Source organism: Thalassophryne amazonica, chromosome 10 (genome assembly GCF_902500255.1).
Source record: "Thalassophryne amazonica chromosome 10, fThaAma1.1, whole genome shotgun sequence".
Taxonomy (NCBI): domain Eukaryota; kingdom Metazoa; phylum Chordata; class Actinopteri; order Batrachoidiformes; family Batrachoididae; genus Thalassophryne; species Thalassophryne amazonica.
In genome coordinates this window covers 48,235,793-48,256,176 of record NC_047112.1, presented here as the reverse complement: position 1 = coordinate 48,256,176, position 20,384 = coordinate 48,235,793, and the positions used below count along the sequence as shown (strand labels likewise).

General features: G+C 41.2%; 1 protein-coding gene across 1 annotated transcript in view; it reads right to left on the bottom strand.

Moving 5' to 3' along the window:
* psmd1 (proteasome 26S subunit, non-ATPase 1) overlaps positions 1-20,384 on the bottom strand; it is a 113,532-nt gene that overhangs the window by 30,690 nt on the left and 62,458 nt on the right. The window contains exons 17-19 of the mRNA XM_034179961.1: positions 16,098-16,212; positions 7,554-7,670; positions 5,468-5,570 (exon numbers count right to left, since the gene is read on the bottom strand). Of these exons, the coding sequence (XP_034035852.1) occupies positions 5,468-5,570; positions 7,554-7,670; positions 16,098-16,212 (335 nt within the window). The remainder of the gene's footprint in view (positions 1-5,467; positions 5,571-7,553; positions 7,671-16,097; positions 16,213-20,384) is intronic.

Here is a 20,384-nt window from a genome sequence, read left to right as displayed (position 1 = left end):
TGAAAGACTCAATGATGACCATTTGCAAGCGGAAAGGAGACAAGTCAGACTGTGGAAACAATCATGGTATCTCCTTGCTGTCTACTGCAGGAACGATTCTTGCAAATATTGCCAACAACTTTCTGAGACCACCAGCAGAAAACATCCATCATGAAACCCACAGTGGCTGCAGACCATCAAAAAAGATAACAATAAAGACAAAATAAAAGTGCACTATTTGGTGGTTTCTGGTGCATTTTGACTGTCTTTTTTGTATGTATATTATTTTAGCCCATCTAAAATAAAGCTTCACCACAATGAATTTACCATATTTACTCGATTAAAGCACCCCCCCCCCCCCCGGATTTTTCAGTAAATTGCATGTAGTGAATTTGGGAATTCCTGAGAGAACAGAGTGAAATGAAAATGAAATAGCCCTACCTCATTGCCACAAAATCTCATGAAGTCTGTTCTGGTTTCCACGTTGCTTATGCAACCACAGTGCCTCGTATTTCAGACTCTTCCCTGTTTGAGATCACCTGCCGTTCTCCTTTCCTGGAACCATTTTATCAGCTCCTCTTCAATGTCCTGATAATACACTTAGCTCCCCCAACCCGGCAGCCACTTTGCTGTTTTGGCCAGGGTTGCAAGCTTATTCCTGTTCCGACACCACAACCGGACACGTTTCCTATTCACTAGGAAAATCCAAAAGGCATGGTGCTTCCCCTTCTCTTCCGCTTCATTCACGACTTTTAACTTGAATGCTGCAGAGTAGCAACATTTGCGTGGAGCCATTTTATGTAATTGTGTAACATCTACTGCATGCAGAAAAACATTCTTTTAGAGTCTGCGCTGCTTCTCTTGCATGAAGTATGCATGTCCGTACATATCGTAAGGCCGTACTGTGTACAGCATGCACTAGGGTGGTCCTGAAAAAAACTTCAACTTTTTCAAGGTGCTTCTTCATTTTTTGTTTCCATTACAGGTAAAAATAAACTGGGTGAAATTTCATGAGAGTTGAAAAATATTAATCACTGCTGCCCTGCCCCTGTTTTTTGTAAAGTGCGAGTGACACTTTGAGCTATGGACTGGATACATTAGTGGCAGATTTTGTTACATCTGCCTCAGGTCGCATTTTTGAGGCATTCAAAGTCAACATGGACTTCCTCATCAAAGACCTCTCAGAGTGGGAGGATGACCCATCATTCCCAGTCTTCACAGTAGGTCCTGGATAACATTGCTGCTGTCAATGATTTTGCTGAGTGAGGAGTTGCACTTATCCAGGATTACAATCAGATCCTAACGAAGGATGAACAGCAGCACCAATACCTGCTGCAAGTTGTTGAGTGTTATCGACGTCAGTTCCTGGAGGCGAAGAAAATTGGAAATAGGTGGACAGTGACAAGTAATACTTTTTATCTCTCCTGTATGGTCTGTTAAAGGAGAAAGGATTGTTGTTCAATTTGTATTTCATTTGTGAACAGGTACATTACTGTTGCTGGTTTGTGTTAATATGCTCAACCTTTGCAATTTCCACCCCGCGTGCGGCAGTGGTTAGAATAGTCATATTGAAATAAAATTTTGCACAAAACCGTTTCTCATTAAGATCAACAATTCTGCAGGAAGCACTTTAAGTTACATTTTTATTTTTGGCATAATGTACAGGACCACCCTAATGTGCAAGTAAACAATCATCAATAAATGCCCCCTTTCACCAAAATTGCAGGCCCCCAGGGGATTTAATGGAGTAAATACGGTACATCTATTTAATTTTCTGAACAGTAATTTATTAATTCCAGAGACTGTCAATTGCCAGGGTGGGCCAAAACAAAAGAAAGGCAGGCCAAATGTGGTCCACAGTCTTGCACACACACACTCATACAGCCACAGAATCACAGCAGGAATAAACTTTTTTGCTGCAGTGTGTCGATGTTTGCGTTTTATACTTGAACTGTTATAAAACAATCACAAAATAGCATTTTGTTTGTCTGATTTACAGTTTTGTTTCAAGTTTAAGATGGTCACACTCTTTTCTGCGGGGCATGACCCACTACTTTGTCTCTCCCTTTTTCACTCACTTTGAAACAACTTCTCTCTTGGAGCAGCAGGCACTGTAAGGTAGCTAAGAACTCCGCTTGTTGCTCTTGCAGTGATGAATAAGCAGAATCCATACCAGTGGACTTTACACGCATCATCATCATCCCACACACATCTATGTAGCAATACCACTCATATGTGTGGAGATATTTCGCATCCAGGATGATACAACCCCAATTCCAATGAAGTTGGGACGTTCTGTAAAATGTAAATAAAATAGAATACAATGATTTGCAAATCCTCTTCAGCCTATATTCAACTGAATACACCACATAGACGATATTTAATGTTCAAACTGATAAACTTTTTTATTTTGGAAATATTTGCACATTTTGAAATGGATGTCTGCAACACATTTCAAAAAAAGCCGGGACAGTGGTATGTTGACCACTGTGTTACATCATCTTTCCTTCTAACAACACTCAATAAGTGTTTGTGAACTGAGGACACTAATTGTTGAAGCTTTGTAGGTGGAATTCTTTCCCATTCTTGCTTGATGTACGACTTAAGTTGTTCAACAGTCTGGGGTCTCTGATGTCTTATTTTGTGCTTCATAATGTGCCACACATTTTCAATGGGCGACAGGTCTGGACTACAGGCAGGCCAGTCTAGTACCTGCACTCTTTTACTACGAAGTCACGCTGTTGTAACACGTGCAGAATGTGGCTTGGCACTGTCTTGCTGAAATAAACAGGAACGTCCCTGAAAAACACGTTGCTTGGAAGGCATCATGTGTTGCTCCAAAACCTGGAAGTACCTTTCAGCATTGATGGCACCATCACAGATGTGTAAGTTGCCCATGCCATGGGCACTAACACACCCCCATACCATCACAGATGCTGGCAACAATCTGGATGGTCTTTTTCCTCTTTTGTCCGGAGGACACAACGTCTATGATTTCCAAAAACAATTTGAAATGTGGACTCATCAAACCACAGCACACTTTTCCACTTTGCATCTGTCCATTTCAAATGAGCTCGGGCCCAGAGAAGGCGGCGGCGTTTCTGGATGTTGTTGATGTATGGCTTTCGCTTTGCATGGTAGAGTTTTAACTTACACTTGTAGAAGTAGCAACGAACTGTGTTAACTGACAAATGGTTTTCTGAAGTGTTCCTGAGCCCACGTGGAAAGATCCTTTACACAATGTCAGTTTTTAATGCAGTGCCGCCTGAGGGATCGAAGGTCACGGGCATTCAATGTTGGTTTTCGGCCTTGCCGCTTATGTGGAGAACGTTCTCCAGATTCTCTGAATTTTCTGATTATATTATGGACTGTAGATGATGGAATCCCTAAATTCCTCGCAGCTGAACGTTGAGAATCATTGTTCTTAAACTGGTGGAGTATTTTTTCATGCAACTGTTCACAAAGTGGTGATCCTCACCCCATCTTTGCTTGTGAGTGGCTGAGCCTTTTGGAGATGTTCCTTTTATACCCAATCATGACACTCACCTGTTTCCAATTAACCTGTTCACCTTTGGAATGTTGCAAACAGGTGTTCTTTGAACATTCATCAACTTTCCCACTCCTTTGCCGCCCCTGTCCCAGCTTTTTTTTTTTTAAATGTGTTGCAGGCATCCATTTCAAAATGAGCAAATTTTAGCACAAAAACAAAAAAGTCTATCAGTTTGAACATTAAATATCTTGTCTTTGTGGTGTATTCAACTGAATATAGATTGAAGAGGATTTGCAAATCATTGTATTCTGTTTTATTTACATTTCATACAAAGTCCCAACTTCATTGGAATTGGGGCTGTATGTATAATATGCCAGTCCTTTATATACTTGTGTTTTTTTCTATAGCCGGAGACTGTTTAAATCAAACCCTGGATATAAGAATAGCCAGCCTTGTGGTGCAGACAGTGGTTCTATTGCTTTGGAATATACCAAGTATTGACTTACAATACAAACATGGTCACAGCTCAAGGGCTACATAATGTAACTGTATGGGGCAAGTTAAAAAACACAGGAAACCTTCCTGTGGTATGCAAAACCTGTGTGGTCTTTAAAGACCAATTTGAGAACCACTGTTGTCAGTGGTTTACTGTGAGCATTTCATCTTACCCCATACAATTATGCTATGTAGCCATTTAGCCCACGACTGTTCACATTCTGAAATGGATTTTGTTTATTAAAACTGTTTTTACACATTAAAAGCACAGAATTATTATGCATTTGAATATTTGTCTGCTTTTCAATTCATATAGTGTTGCAGCGATATTTTCCCTTTTGAGGTAGAGGAGGATTTTTTTTATAAAGTAGGCAGGTGTTTTTGTTCAGTTGTTTTGACTGGAGGTTACACAACAATAAAAATCAAATAGGACTGTGATGCTACCAGCAAACTATGCTTTAGACTGGATTCTGAATGCAAAACATTATATTGCAGACTAAAAATCATAACTGCGCAAGGGGAAGCAATCAGCTCGGATTTCTCTCCCTCCCAAAAAATAAAAGCCAAATCAAACTCGTTCACTGACATGAAAGTGTCTATTAACATAATGAGTGTGACAAATATTACTTACTGTAATAATTACATGAAGTTAATGGCTACCTCATACGGATAAGCTTCGTCCTCACATGCAAAATGTATCCTGAGAAATGGCAGTTTAAGTTTCTGTCCACCCAACATATACAATGACACACACACACACGGTTTTCTTGTTTTCTTTGAAAGTAAATAAGAATCTCATTTTCCATCTGAAGGATGAAGGCAGCAACAAACACATACAGCTTTGATCTTTTGCTTAATGACAGACGGTTAAATCGGTTGAAGATTTAACCCTGTCTGTAAAAATAACTCCCTTCTCATTTTCACTCGAGGTCACCACAGCAGATCAAAGGTGGATCTGCTTGTTGATTTTGCACAAGTCTGACACCGGATGCCCTTCATGACGCAATTCCACATTACATGGAGAAATGTGACAGGAGTGGAGTTTGAAGCGGGAACCATCCGCACAGAAGCCAAAGGCACTAACCACTTGGTCACCACCTGGCAAAACCCATCCCAGCAAAACAGGTTTTAAACTGTTTTTGCTGGTGAAAACATGCTGAAAAACAGGAAAATATATGTTTGAAATCTATCTCCATGTAAAATAATCACTTAAGAATACCTGCCAGTTTTAGATGCATGAAAACAGGCTTTTGCCGGTGTCCTGTAAAAACAGGTTTGCCACGCAGTCACAAAGCTGGGTAAATACCCTTGAGTTGTCATGATTGTCATTTTTGTCAGTGATGTACAAAAATAGGAGAGAATGACTCCTGAGCTGCTAAGCTCCCATTCCTACAACGCTGGGGACAAGCAGCATTTGAGGTGTATGGTTTGCATCTCAACCTCAACTCCAAGTATCAGGCTAAACAGGTAAGTGAGCAAGCATACCATCTCTGAATAACTGACCTGCATCGAGGATTCCCTGGGCCAGGATGGCACCAAATTTGGCCATAACATCATCATGTTTGTCATTGATCACCTTTGCATAAAGTTGCCTGAACTGATTAACCTTTAAAAAGAAAGAAAACAAAACAGGAAAATAAATGTTAATGTGCAGTCTCTACAATTCATCATTGTTAGTTTATAGTCATCATCTACGGTACGACAGCATCAAGGATGCTCTCAGTGCCACTGCTGCTTAGGTGAAACTGTGAGTTGTCTACTTGCTGAAGAGTTGGGGAGTAGATCAGTGGCTGTGCTGCACTTTGGCTTAGTAAGAAAATTAAGCCCAAATTTGATCCAGACACTGAGGTCAGCTCCTTGTCTTCAAGTTCACAACATTATTTTGTATGTGACATTACAAAGCTTTGGAGAAAAGTGTCTGAAATGCCAGAGTACAAATCTGTACCTACACAGTTGAAGTGCTAGACTGGAAGTTTTGTGAAAGGCATTTTTGAAAGCATTTCTTGGTAACTACTAAATCACAAAAATTTTAATTAAGTTTTTAATCCATAGCTACCCCTAAAAGACACTGGACTTGGAAAATCACAATTGAAACAGATTTTGAGAGAAGCTTATATTGCATTCTATTGGCAAAATGGTTAGAAGACAAATCACTGATGCCACACCCATGGTGATGATGCAGTAACTGGGAGTCCCAGCACTAACGGTACGTGTGAGTGAGACAGAATAAACACTGTGCAGGGTGGTTATCAGCTGACTGGATCAGTATACCACACTCAAACTAAAGGCCTAAGATGGTGTAAACCTGTGAGGCAAAGCTGGAAATTATTAAGACTCGGTTCTTACATAAACAGTCATGGATGTTCCAGAGTTTAGAAAAAGTGCCTCTTACTCAATGCTGCATACTGGCCTGAGCTTTAAGGACTGCTGTACTGTAGAAAATGAGTCTTTAAAATGTGTCTGGCATTTCTTAGCTGTCTGCTACAAAGTGACAGCTGCTCCAAGCGCCTCTGCATGTAGTTACTGTATCTCCAATCATTTCCAACTCTATAAAGACAGTTTTTCCTTTATGTCTTCACAAATCTGCGATGTTTGCTGCTTTCAATCTACTTGCATGCAAGTCTTTCACTTTCTTTTCTTACTCGCTGTGGTTTTTGCAGAATCTGTGGATGACGTTAATACTGAAAATGAGAAGCCGAGTCAAGAGTTGGAGTCTCTGAAGTTTAAATTTTCCTGGATCAAGACAAGTTTCAAGTTTTCAGTGACTTACTAGACTTAGCCCATCATTAATTGTATCTGTACATGGTGAAAATTGTTAAAGCTGAAGAAAGATTTCTCAGCAGTGGCGTTTATGTCTGGGTCCTCTGCCTTGGAGCTTGAGAGATGCCTGTGAAGAACTTATGGAAACAGGAGCTCCCTGTACAGACATGTTTGACAACACTGACATCTTTGCAGGAAAATAAAATTTTCATGGTCGTGGTGTTTCCTGTTTTACTGTACAATTGTGAGACTTAGACTTTATCCAATAACCTAAGACAAAGACTGAGCATGTTTAGTACTAGATGTCTTTGAAGGAACTTGTGTATCCTGTTGTAAAATACAGTTACTTAGCAAGACAGACGAGAAGTATTACTTGCACTTTGAGGGACCATTAGTTACAACATTCTGGCCATGTGGCGCACTTCTCTGGATACAAACCAGCGCACAGGTGTCTCAGTGCAGAGGACACCCCCAACTGGAAAAGCCCAAGGGGACAACTACATTTCATGTGGCAGCGGCAGACAGATGTCTGCTTTCCAGAAGTGGAGATGGGCCGGGTTTCTGTGTATGTGGTTGCCATAAAGGACCAAAGGCAGTTGTGCAGTGGGGCAGATGTGGTGATGCTCCCTGACATGCAGCACTAATGCGCTCCTAGACCTGACCTGACACTCTTCAGCTAACAAATGGTTTTATCAAAGTTATCTCAAACATTATCTTTAAAAGTCATCGAGACATGTTGCTCCTATGAAACTGTACAATAAACTAGAATAAAAAATTACAAGGTTTTATTGCTCTGGAAAGCAATTAAAAAAATAAAATAAAATCCTACCTTAGGACAGGTGACCTCAGTTTGCTGGATCATAATGAGAGCAGAGGCAATGAGTGCACCCTGCCTCACATAGTTTACTGGATCATTGGTCATTGGCTCAAGCAAGTTGATGGCCTCCTGAGGAAAGAGGTATAGCAAGTTTAATCATTTTAAGTGCAGTAACTGAAGATGCATAGTTATTTTGAATGTCCAAACTCTGCAAACTTGTAAGTAAAATGCATCTTAAATAATGTTGCAAGATGTCCAACATAAACAGCTGCTGAATGGCCAATAACAAAAAATGATTGAGTGGAAAAAAGCAACCCCTTTGAAGGGAGGGAAAAAAAACCAAAAAAAAAAACCTTTGCATTTCAAAGTTAAGAACCACTGCTGAATGTAGAGATCAGAGCATGTTGCAGTACTTCACATTATTTGGACGCCAGCCACTAACAATTAAGCATCCAAGCATTGCTGCGGAGTGATGAAGCATTGTTATCCCCTCCCCCCACTGGAAGTGCTGGGGCAGCACACTTAAGGTGTGCCGACACTTGCACAACTTTGATGCATGCACTTGCACGACCTGTGCCGTACAGGAGAGTAAACTCGTCGTTAACGGGTGTAGACTGTACATGAGAGGGGCGCCGGCGTTTTCAGTAACCAGCTTGCAGAGAAAAAGATTAATCCACTACGAAATAATTATTTTATATACACAGCATCCAGCGCAGAGCGCGTGGCAGCCGGTGGAACAAAGCATGGCGTCCAGCTGGGAACACAGCGGGTGGGATCATCACGACAACATGCGTGAAAGTGCATGCATCAAGTGTCAGTGCACCTTTAGTAGTTAGAATTATATAATGGCTGAGTGGATCCTTGTCATTTGATTGGTGCTTTGTATATAACATGGCATGGATTATTCATCCCATTTGTGTTGCATTGCATTTAGAGTGCAATTTTGTTCCATTTTGCATGCAAATTTGGTTCAATTTGGTCATTCCATTCGGTACCATTGCATGCTGCAAACCCCGCCCACTAGTGCGGGCAGTGTTTACTGAAACATGCGGAGTTTGTTTTGCTGACGGACGACAATTTGAAGGAGCTAATTGACAGTGCAGGTTCCTCAAACACACGCACACACAAAATTAATCCATTGCGCTGTAAGCAGTCTGGAGGCACGAAGAACTGTTAGGAGGAAGTTAGAATGAAAAGCTGGACTAATTTCTGATGTGATTTTTTTCACTGCACAGAGGAAGTGCACAGTCTTATGTTTTTGGAAGGACACAAAGTCGGTGCACGGCATCGCGGACCACATGTTCAATACAAATGAATATAATATCAGATGACAAGGATCTATTTTAGTTGGTTTCTAAAACAAATAATGAATGTTTTTACATTCTTTCAATGAAACAAATATTCCATGAGGTAAAAAGGTGGAACATACCATTAGGTGTATGTGTGTGCCTACGAAAAGACTGGCGTCCTGTCCTGGCGTACTGGCGACCCCGCCTCTCGACCAATGACCACTGGGATAGTCCCCCGGGTCCTTTAATTGAAGTCAGTCGGTAAAAATGGATCATTCCCCAACTTCAATGTCAGTGGAATAAATCCCAGCTAATCCTGTCTGTACAAGACACTGAACATCAAATTACTTTGTCCTGGGAAAATCTGGTTACATCCGTATCTACGTCTGCAGGTGATCCCCAGCCTGTACAAATCTCCCCGTCGTGTTTTTTAGGTTTTTAAAAATTCATCAAGTTCAATCGCACCTCCCACCACATAAGACTGCTGACTGGGATAGTGGTAAGGCATCATCTGATGCAGCAACTGTGGCAAGTCCAAAATGGCACATGTACCTCAACCTAAAAAATTTTTAAAGGCTAAACCCAGCATATAGTAGCAACAAATTTTACTAATTGGAGCCAAAACTGAAAGAATAGTTCCCATGTTATAAAATTGGAAGGACATTCTTGTGTAATTATCTCCCCATAATTCTACACACATGCACACAAAATGTTGATTACACATTTACATAAGTGAATCATTTATTCATGTAAATATTGTACATCATGCCAGTGAATATGAAGAAGGGCTGCAAGTATGGACTGTTTTCATAATGGATTGAAATTTCAGGCCTGTAGCCAGGATCTGAAATGGGGGGAGGGGTGTGCCTTTTTTGTTGAACGTGGACCTTTGCTGGTAGAGGTTCTGGGGGACGCTGAATAACTCCAGAAAATTTTGGGGTTTTGATGTCCAGGGATGCATTCTGGAGGGTTTTTTCGTCACTATTTTCTCACTCCAATCCCCCTCAGTTTAGTTGTACTGCGTAATATTGTTGTTGTCCACTTGGCTGCTCCCGGTTTGTTCAGGGTCGCCACAGCGGATACAGCCAGATCTGCATTGTTATTTGGCACAAGTTTTATGCTGGGTGCCCTTCCTGACAACTCCAGTTTTACCTGCAGAAACACACACAGCCGCTGGTGTTCCAAAGAGGTCTCCCATCCAAGTACTAACCGGATCCTGCACTGCTTAGCTTCTGAGACCTGACAGATCAGGCTGACACAGAGCAGACCGGCTGTACTGCGTAATGTGTGTTGTATTTAAATTTTTTTGTTTGATAAGATTACTAACCACAATCATTTTCATATTTTTGGCTTCCATCATCCTAGCTGACCTGATTTTAAAAGCTAGAACCATAAACAGACCCAGTAATGCTGAGCTTAGACACTACACAAAAAAGATGCTGCTTCACATCCCACTTTAGTTATGCAGAAAATTTAAATAACTAAACTATTTTTATATGGATCATCAATTCAACTTAGTCTGGAACTATAATAAAACCTGGGCCCAGAGCAATACTGATTGAAACATTTTAGTTGTTAAAATTATTAGAATAATAATAATTATTATTAATATTATAAGTAGTAGCAGTATGGAAAATGTCTTCAAAAGTGGACCTTTAATCAAGGGCTGTTGTGGAGGGCCGTCTCCCCCCACAACACCCTCTTTCAATCTGTATTCACCCCTGGTTTGCAGTCTCTGAGCAGGAACAATCAAGAATTTGTGTATTTATGTGAAAAGCGCAACCTGATTGAGATGTAAGAAAGTTTTATGAGCGTATTTTACGTTATGTCATCCTCAGAAAGAGATTTTAGGCATTTTTGGGGAAAAAGCATTAGTGTTTGTTGTGTCATGGGTCTGCAGCTGTGCTTTTAGTTTAACCACAGCAAGGACTCACAGAGACAATAAAAGCAGACTTTGAAAGAAAAGTGTAAAAATATGTTAGTAAAACTCCACACTTTGCTTGCTGTGTCGGTAGTCACTGTGCTGAGACATCTACACTCAAAACACACTGCCCCCCTCCTGAAGCAGAGTGCGGAACAGACACAGTGACTTGCTGCCAAAAGCACACAAACAAACAAAAAGACTTCCTAAAAATCCATTTTTGAACATTTTGAATAATTTTATATCTTGCGTCCAGCCTTGATTTTTTTTTTTGTCAGGATGCCATCAGCACAAAACCCGTCTTTTGGCAGCCCAATTAACAGAAATCCATCATAGTGACTGGGAATTTTAATCCCTGCTCATAGCAAGAAGATCATGGGATAGCTTCTCACCCTTTCCGTGTGGCGTTTGCATGTTCTCCCCCAGCCTGCATGGGCTTCCTCTGGGTACTTCAGTTTCCTCCCACAATCAAAAACATGCTTATTTAGGGTCTGCTCCTTTCTCTGCCCCTGAACAAGGCAACATCTCTACATCTGGAGTTAGTCCCGGGTGCTAAAGTCTGGCTGCCTAATGGTCCTGCTTATGTCTAATTGTACTTAGGATGAGTTAAATGCATTGGACAAATTTTGCTGCATGTATGTACAATGACAGTAAAGGCCCTTCTTCTATTAAACCAATGTTAACAATAACAGAACACAATTGTCAAAATAAACAAGTCACATGAAACAAAATATGTTTTGCATTAAATGGGAAAAATGGTCGACACAAATGCCTCTGTGTGATCTGATTGCCTGACCTGGCAAACACGTCTGCATGCCCAATAGAACTGATCAACCCTGACACCACCTCTTTATTTTTTTTTCAATTGTTGCCCTCTTTTGTGTTTTCATCTGAACAGTCATCTGAGCAGTCTCACACTGCCAGGCTCAGAGGAAGGAGCCTGCTCCACCAAGGAAAGAGAAATAAACCAGAATGATGACAGTGGATGTAAAATAAACCAAGTTTCATCAGTGCTCTTGGCTCAGCTGACTGAAGCAATGGTGCACTGGGATGATACAGTAAGGGCTGTATGCTAAGCAAACACCAGCCAACTATATCCTGCTCCCGACAGGTTGTCGGTGGATTTAACAGATGGTATTTAGTGTCAGGTCCAATTAGCAGCAAACCAACAAAAAACTACCTTTACACAGGTGACCCACTTCATTGGCACATCATCATTACTCTCACTACAAGTTTAACGTACTTGAAGATTTACTCTGAAAAACCATATGCTCCCTATATTCACTTGCTTGGCCTTGTCCAAAATATTCACTTTGGAGTTTCATGGATGAAAAAGCATAGCACACTGAAAATATTGATGTCCTGCTGCTGTTTTATTTCATAATAACGTTTCGGCCAAAGGCCTTCGTCAGATTGCAGCTTCAGTTGGACCAAGTGTTCAAAATTGTTTGGCAACCCAGGTGCTCAAAACCCCCTCCAACGAGTGGGAGGTCCCAAGAGTGATGACACCCAGTGATTTCAGCCCATTCTAAAAATCAGAAGACAAAATTATTAAATGTTCATAGGAAAAACATCAGCATAAACAATTAATGATTACAAAAACATAATCACAAAAAACATCTTAAATCGAAGTCAATGTTGAGTCCATGAGGAGTGAGAGTCTTCAAATGGTGGCTCCAGAAGTGCTCTTTTTTTTGACAGTAGCACTTACAGGTTCCCACCTCTTGGTGGCAGAGTTACATGTTCAATACCAATATATCTTAAAGAAGAGAGAGGATGATTGAACTCCACAAAATGTTGTGGAGTTCAATCATCCTATCTCTTCTTTTGAGCACTTCTGGATCCACCATTTGAAGACTCTCACTCCTCATGGACTCAACACTGACTTCTATTTAAGATGTTTTTTGTAATCATGTATTGTTTATGCTGATGTTTTTCCTATGAACATTTAATAATTTTGTCTGCTGATTTTTAGAATGGGCTGAAATCACTGGGTGTCATCACTCTTGGGACCTCCTACTCATTGGAGGGGGTTTTGAGCACCTGGGTTGACAAACAATTTTGAACACTTGGTCCAACTGAAGCTGCAATCTGACGAAGGCCTTTGGCCGAAACGTTATGAAATAAAACAGCAGCAGGACATCAATATTTTGAGTGTGCTATACTTTTTCTTTATATTTGAGTTACTATTTCTGCATATGCACCTCAGCAGAGGATCTTGGTGTACATTTTTTACCTATTTATTTTGAAAATGGAATGAGCCACAACTCTTTCTGGGCTGAGTCAGTGGATCCTGATCAGCTCAAAAGGAATTAGGAACTGGCAGCACCCATAGTTTGTCTTTTTTATAATTAGCAGCCTGGTACTCCTGCTTGGGTGTCAGTATTTTTGAGCAAGATACTGAACCCCAGGTTTTTCCAATAGACTGTATACATTCTGGACAAAGCCTGTGTGATGCCATCCATTGGTTTTCTACAGAGACCCAGAACAGCCAAAATGACCCCCTTTTCTATGCGTCGCCATGTTGAGAGCCCCATCCGCATAGATTCATGATAAATTCCTTAGTGCATAAAGGAGCAGAGCGTGGGTGGATCAGTGTGTGATGAAAACAACCTGACCTGAGCTAAGGCTAACCTCACTTCAGGTGACCTTCAGGTCACTTCAGGTAACTTCACCTGACCTGAAGTGAGGTTAGCCTTAGCTAACCTCACTTCAGGTGTTTATTAAATCATATTTTTGTGGTGGTTCTCCTAACGGTTTTCTTTGGTGAGGACAGCAAAAGCTATGTGCCACACATTTCCTCAGTAATCGCGCATTAAGTGGACCTACCGACAGCTGCTAAAAGTCCCAACATCGTTAGTACACAACATTAAATAACACCAGAGTTTCACTCAGCGTGAATATTGCAATAGAGACGTCTTAGATGATCCGTTAGGACGTTTCACTGCACAACAGGCCATATTATTCCAGGTGTTTGTCATAAAATACTCCAAACAGACACAAACAGCGAGTGACCGCTGCCAGTGGACTCGGAATTACCATCACAGACAATGAACTCAGTTGCTGACCCTCAAAGCAACCGCAGCCAGAATTACACAAAACTTTATTGCTTAAAACATCTTAAACTAAGTGGTCAGAAAAAAAAAATTCACCCCCCCGTACAGTTGTCATGGAGGTGGAAACTATACAGACCAAAACCATTTTTTGTACCAGGCAGTAAACATGTATATTTCTGCTCTAATGTTGGACATTTTAACGTAAAGTGCTGTGTTTTGAAGCCTGCCTCAAGCCAGTCAAAGAACTAAAAAATAAAATAAAATAAAATAAAAGACTTCCCCTTTAGTGCCAAAATTCAGACTCGAGTGTTGCTGCTTGTTTTTTTCTGGTGTACAGGTCAGCGCGCCTTGGATGAAAATCCCTGGCATTGGCATTTGCTTGTGTGTCAATGGAAAGAATCACATATCTGTAGTGCCTGAGAAAATGATCATTTATGTCAACTGTGACCATTTGAGCAACACATCTCTTGATGTGTTGAAAACATGAAAAAGTCAAAGTTCTAATCACGATGTACTGACCACATAAAGGAAAAAAAAAAGTACAATTTTGCAGCTGAAAGATTGATTGGAGTTATGACTGGAAATCTAGTCTATGTCAGGTGGCAAGATTTTGTGATATTGGCAGCACAGCACTACACCAATTTCATAAATTAATTTGACCAAAGTGACATCAATGTCACTGGCTGGGAAAAAAAAGAGGACTTGTCCCTGTCTGGAAAGGATTATCACTTGGGTTTCAACAGCTACTGTGGTATGAAACTGGTCTCTGTGCTTGAAAAGGGACTTCAAGGATAATTCTTACTAGGATTCAGTCACTGTTACCACATTTTCTGGAGTATAATAACTCCAAGGGTTGACATATATTCTTAATAATCATGTGTTCATTACTACTAATAATTATTATTTATAATCTGCATTTTCCAGGAATCACAGCACTAGACAAAATACACTCTAATGATAAATGAATAAATGTGGAGGGGTGGTGGCCAAGCAGATAGTGCAGAGGGCTCTTGGTTCAAACCCTACCCCTGCTCATTTCTCCATGTAATGTGGAGTTGCGTGAATTCTGGCATTTTTCATGGATGTGTTCTGGCCCCTACTCTGTTCAGTGCTTGCATGGACTGGGTATTGGGTAGGATTGTGTAGTCAACCAGCGGAGGTGCTGTTTGTAAAGAAAGAAGTTTATCCGCATTGGGATTTGGCATAAGTTTTATGCTGGATGCCCTTCCTGACAGAAACGGACAAAGCCCCTGGTCAAGATGTCTCCCACCAAAGTACTAACCAGGACCCACTCTACCTAGCTTCTGAGATATGACAGGATCAGGCTCACAGAGCAGACTGGCTCTAGCCTTAGTTCCCAATATAGAAGACAAGGTCTTCAGGCAGAAAAATTGTGGGGAATTTTTATTACTTGAACTACTGGGGTTTTTGTAGGAATTGTTTCATCCCTGCTGGAATACAAAATGTTTTTACTGGCTCAACAGTTGTATTTTCCAGCTGTTGACTGGCTGAACACACTTGACAATGCTACACAGATACAGGATGAGTGTGGGGGGCATACAAAACACTAGGTTAATAATGGTTAAACCATCTGTTACATCCTCAATGTACATGTTACCGTGAAAATATGTAATATATATTGTTGCTGAATTTATCTTGACAATGTTTATATACAAAATTGTGTTCACACCCCCTTCCCCCTGAATTTGTTTTTTGTTTGTTTTGTTTTTTACCTGGCCTGTATTTGGTCCAGACCTCTGTGAGACGACATCAGTGAAAAATACTGCATTTATGAAAATGACTTTGTTGGACAGTATGTCTCATGGACATCCTCGGTCTATTTGATAACTTCATTATCTCCTCTGGGATGTCACGATGCGTACTGTTCTTTTGCTTACCATGCTATACAGACAAAACAGTTTTACTTTTACACATACCAGTTCAGATATACAATAGAAGCAGTCATCGCACATAAATGTCAAATGCAAAATTTTCAGCCAATTGCATAACTTTACTGAACCACGCTCAGGGTAACGACCCACCCATCTGGGTGTGGGTCGAGTGCAAGCAGAAGAGACAGGAGAAGCGCGGGGTGAGGGCAGTTTGCAAGCTGTCATAGCAACTTCCTGTTCAGTGAAGGCATCTTTTAATGACATCTAAAATTGAAGTCTGTATCCTGTCAGTCTTTCAGTCTTCTGAGTTTGCTCCCCACATTAAACTACCGGGAGGCGGGAAACCCTCCAACAACTTTAATACAGACATACAGGTTGGGCTGAAGGAGGGTACTCACCTTGTTACCTGTCCCAGCACAACAGATGCCCAGAGCCATTGCTGCCCCACAGCGAACATGAGGGTTGTAGCTTTCTGACAGGAGCGAAACCACACTAGGACACTGCTCGGGGGTCCTGAACAGACAAAGAATGCAAAATAATGTGAGGTTAAAGGACAAAGCAATATAAACTTTGGAAAAATTTGGTGTCAAACATCACGTTGCTCTAAATAAAGATAGTATTTTCATTATTCATCTTAAAAAATGTTTTCATCTCATTTAAGATGGGGAATTTAAGGGGGGGATCTTGAACTTGGTAAAGACACCAGTGAGTGCTTTTCTTTGCATTCACTAGCTTAAATGTGGAAGAAACTTGAACTGTAACATGAGAAATCCTTTGTTTTACACAAAATGAACAACCAGTTGCCGTTATTTGTTCAAATAACGTAATCCAACGAATTTCCTGTCATCTTAATAAAATTACTTTCCATCAACAACAAAATGGAAAACCTGCATAACATGAAAAATCAATAGAGTTTTTGGTTTCCATGTAAAAAAGTGTAGTAAATCATCAATTTCTGTATAACAAAAAAAAATGTAATATGTTAATGTCTGATAGAGTTAGGAACATGAAAAGCAAACAAAATCACTTTTGAACAGAGCACTAGAAGATAAAATGGTCTTATGAGAAGGGCAGAAAGCAAATACTTCCACCAGTGTTTCAGTGAAACAGAACACATTCTGTGTGTGACCTGTGATTTTGATCCACAGCTCATATTTGACTACTAATGTGAATTCTTGAATTTTTTTTAAGTTGATATTTGTGCCACTATCGGTCCTCCTCTTATCACTTTTCTGTGTGGATAAATGGAGATCTACAGAGATTTTCAGAGTCAATGCAGCAGTCTTTTTGTTACATGCAGCGTTTGGGGTCATGATGTCACATTTGATGGTAAATGGACTGCATTTATATAATACTTTCATGCTCAAAGCACTTTACAGTGATGTTTCACCCCCCCCCCCCCCGCCCCCCCCCACACACACACCCACACACCCACACACAGCGAGATGCTCAGCTACACACCGGGAGCAACTGGGGGATTAAGGACCTTACTCAAGAGGCCTTAGTTATTTTTTGGTCTGACAGATTAGAGCAAGAAATCCTTCACAAGCCGCCGCTTTAAACTCTTGATCATCACGCCTCTATGTCATAATGCATGCGGTTTTGTGTCAGAAAAACATAAGAGCACTGATTAAAGGAAGGGTGGCATGGTGGATTCATAGTTAGCACTGCTGCCTCACAGGAAGAAGGCTCTGGTATTGCTTCCCACCTAGACCTTTCTGTGTGGCGTTTAGGTGAATTGGTATCTTTAAATTGACAGCAGGTGTGGGTGTGAATGACTGTCTATATGTGGCCCTGGACAGACTGGTGTCCTGTCCAGGGTGTAGCCCATCTCTTGCTTTATGTCTGCTGGTATAGGCTCCAGCATCCCCGTGACCCTTGACTGGAATAAGCAGGTACAGGAAATGAATGAATGATTAGAGAAAGTAACAACATTTGAGACATATGATTCCGTTGGACTGAAAAATTTGGAACTGGTTTTCGATTCCCATCCCCATCTTTGATGCTGATAACTCATCTTAGATCTTAATTGCTGATTTCTAAGAGTCTGTACACAGGACCTAAGATCAGGATCAAAGGGTGGACCCTTAAATAATTAGCAATCCTGATTACATGGAAGTAGGACTAAAAATAAAACAAACAAACAAACAAATAAATAAATGGCAAGATCTGCCTCTTTATCAGGATCAACTACCAGAATCAGACCTCAGACAGAGTCAAGCTCAAAGATGAAAGGTAAGGTCTACTCCTTGACCTGGACCCATATAATTTAGTACTTCCTAGATCCAAGGTCCATCTCACCACCAAATTTCATGAAAATCAATTCGATCCTTTTGCGATATCCTGCTGACTAACTGACAGACAGAAAACAGTAATGAAAACACAAAATCCTCAATGGAGACAGTATCAAATAGATGAAAAAGTTAACTCTTAATGCGTGAAGAGCTTAAATGTTGTTTTGGTCCACATTAATTTCTGAATCCATCATCATACATGTTTGCTTCTTTGGCTAAGGACAAGGGTTTCTAGGGAGCCACATACTGTTTAATCTGACTATTGTAGAGAAGCTTGAATCTTCGACTGGACTGGGTTGCTTGACGCGAGGACGTTTCGCTTCAAATCGCTTCAAATTTTCGCTTCAAATCGCAGAAGCTTCCTCAGCTAAAATTAGGTGAACAGGACGCTTCAACACAGAGCCCTACAGGTGCCCACAACTGCAGAGGGAAGGGCTAAAGAACAACAACTTGTCCGGAAAGCCCTCACAGTATGTGGGTACCCACGATGGTCCCTGGACAAAGTGCAGAAGTCCCAGAGAACAAAGAGACCAGATAGACAGGAGACAGAGACAAGAAGAAGAGGAGTGTCTCTTCCTTATTTAGCAGGAGTAGGGGAAAAACTACAGAGGATCTTCAGACAGCACAAAATCCCAGTTTACTTTAAACCGGTTAACACCTTGAGACAGAAATTAGTTCACCCTAAGGACAGGATCCCTAGTTACAAACAGAGCAATGTAGTGTATTCTATCAGATGTCAGGAAAACCATAACGAACACTACATCGGTGAGACTAAGCAACCTTTACACAAAAGGCTATACCAGCACCGCAGAGAGGGCGGCAGTGGACCTCAGTCTGCAGTTTATCTCCACCTTAAAGACACTAACCACACGTTTGAGGACAAGGAAGTTAAAATATTAGCCAGAGAGAAAGAAATGGTTTGAGAGAGGGGTCAAGGAGGCATTCTTTGTGAAACGTTTGAAACCCAGCCTTAACCGGGGAGGGGGTCTGAGGCACGCTTTATCCGCTGTTTACAATGGGGTACTCAAGTCAAAGCAGTTTCAGTCTTTTGTTCATGGTAATGAGTCATTCACGTCATCAGCAGAGTCGTCAAGGGAGCCATCAGGAGAGGGACAGCTGCCCTGTCATTAGGAGGGCGCTAACTACAGCACAATAGGTGCTGATTAGAGCTATTGTTTAGTCACTAGCCTATAGCAGTCTGCCGCTCCGTAGGAGGGGTCTGGTTAGGTTTAAAACTCCAGCTTTTGTGACTTCTTGATTATTCTTCTCTACAAGAGTCAAGACAGAAGTCAGACCACCAGAGCAAGAATTTTAGCTGAGGAAGCTTCTGCGATTTTGAAGCGAAACGTCCTCACGTCAAGCAACCCAGTCCAGTCGAAGATTCAAGCTTCTCTACTATGGAAACCACCTGGACAACTGAGAACCTACAAAGAAACATTGCGACCAACTGTGGGCATGAGGCCCTGGCACTGGTACGTAAGCTGGAAAAGACTGCTAAAAAGATAGCTAACTTTAGAAACCACTTAAGATTTAACCTGAGATGCAAACAAAACAATGTTATTCCCAAATGCATGAAGCAAAAGGCACTAGAAGCAGGTCACACAGCAGAAAAGATCCAGCACAGTTACCTTAGGAGGATTTTGGGTCTTAGAATTAGAAGGCTTCATTTTAAAATATTAGATCTCCAAAATAATCTTGATAGATGAAGGCAGATGCACGGTGGTCCTGAACACATCGGACTACGAGGCCAAGATCAACAACTTGCTCAGTGACTCCAATACATACAAACATCTGAAGAGAGACCCCACGAGCGGCTATAAGAAGAAAATCATTAACTACCTCCAAAACCTGGAGAAAGAGGGACTCATCGACAGGCAGACATACTACAGACTGTACCCTGGGGACGCCACGCCGTGCATCTATGGACTGCCCAAAATCCACAAACAGGATGTGCCACTCAGGCCTATTGTATGTAGCACAGATTCCATCACATACAATTTGGTCAAGCACCTCAAGTGGATTTTGGCTCCTCTAGTGGGTAACTCAGACCACCATGTGGAGAACACACAAGATTTTGTGAACAAGATCAAGGACCTGCAGCTGGAGGCGGATGAAACAATCGTGTCATTTGATGTGACTTCGTTGTTCACCTGCATCCCCACCGCTGAGGCCGTCTCAGCTGTGAGGCAGAGACTGCTGGAGGATGTGTCTCTACTTGAAAGGACCAAAGTATAATAGTAGGGGAAAAACTACAGAGAATCTTCAGACAGCACAAAATCCCAGTTTACTTTAAACCGGTTAACACCTTGAGACAGAAATTAGTTCACCCTAAGGACAGGATCCCTAGTTACAAACAGAGCAATGTAGTGTATTCTATCAGATGTCAGGAAA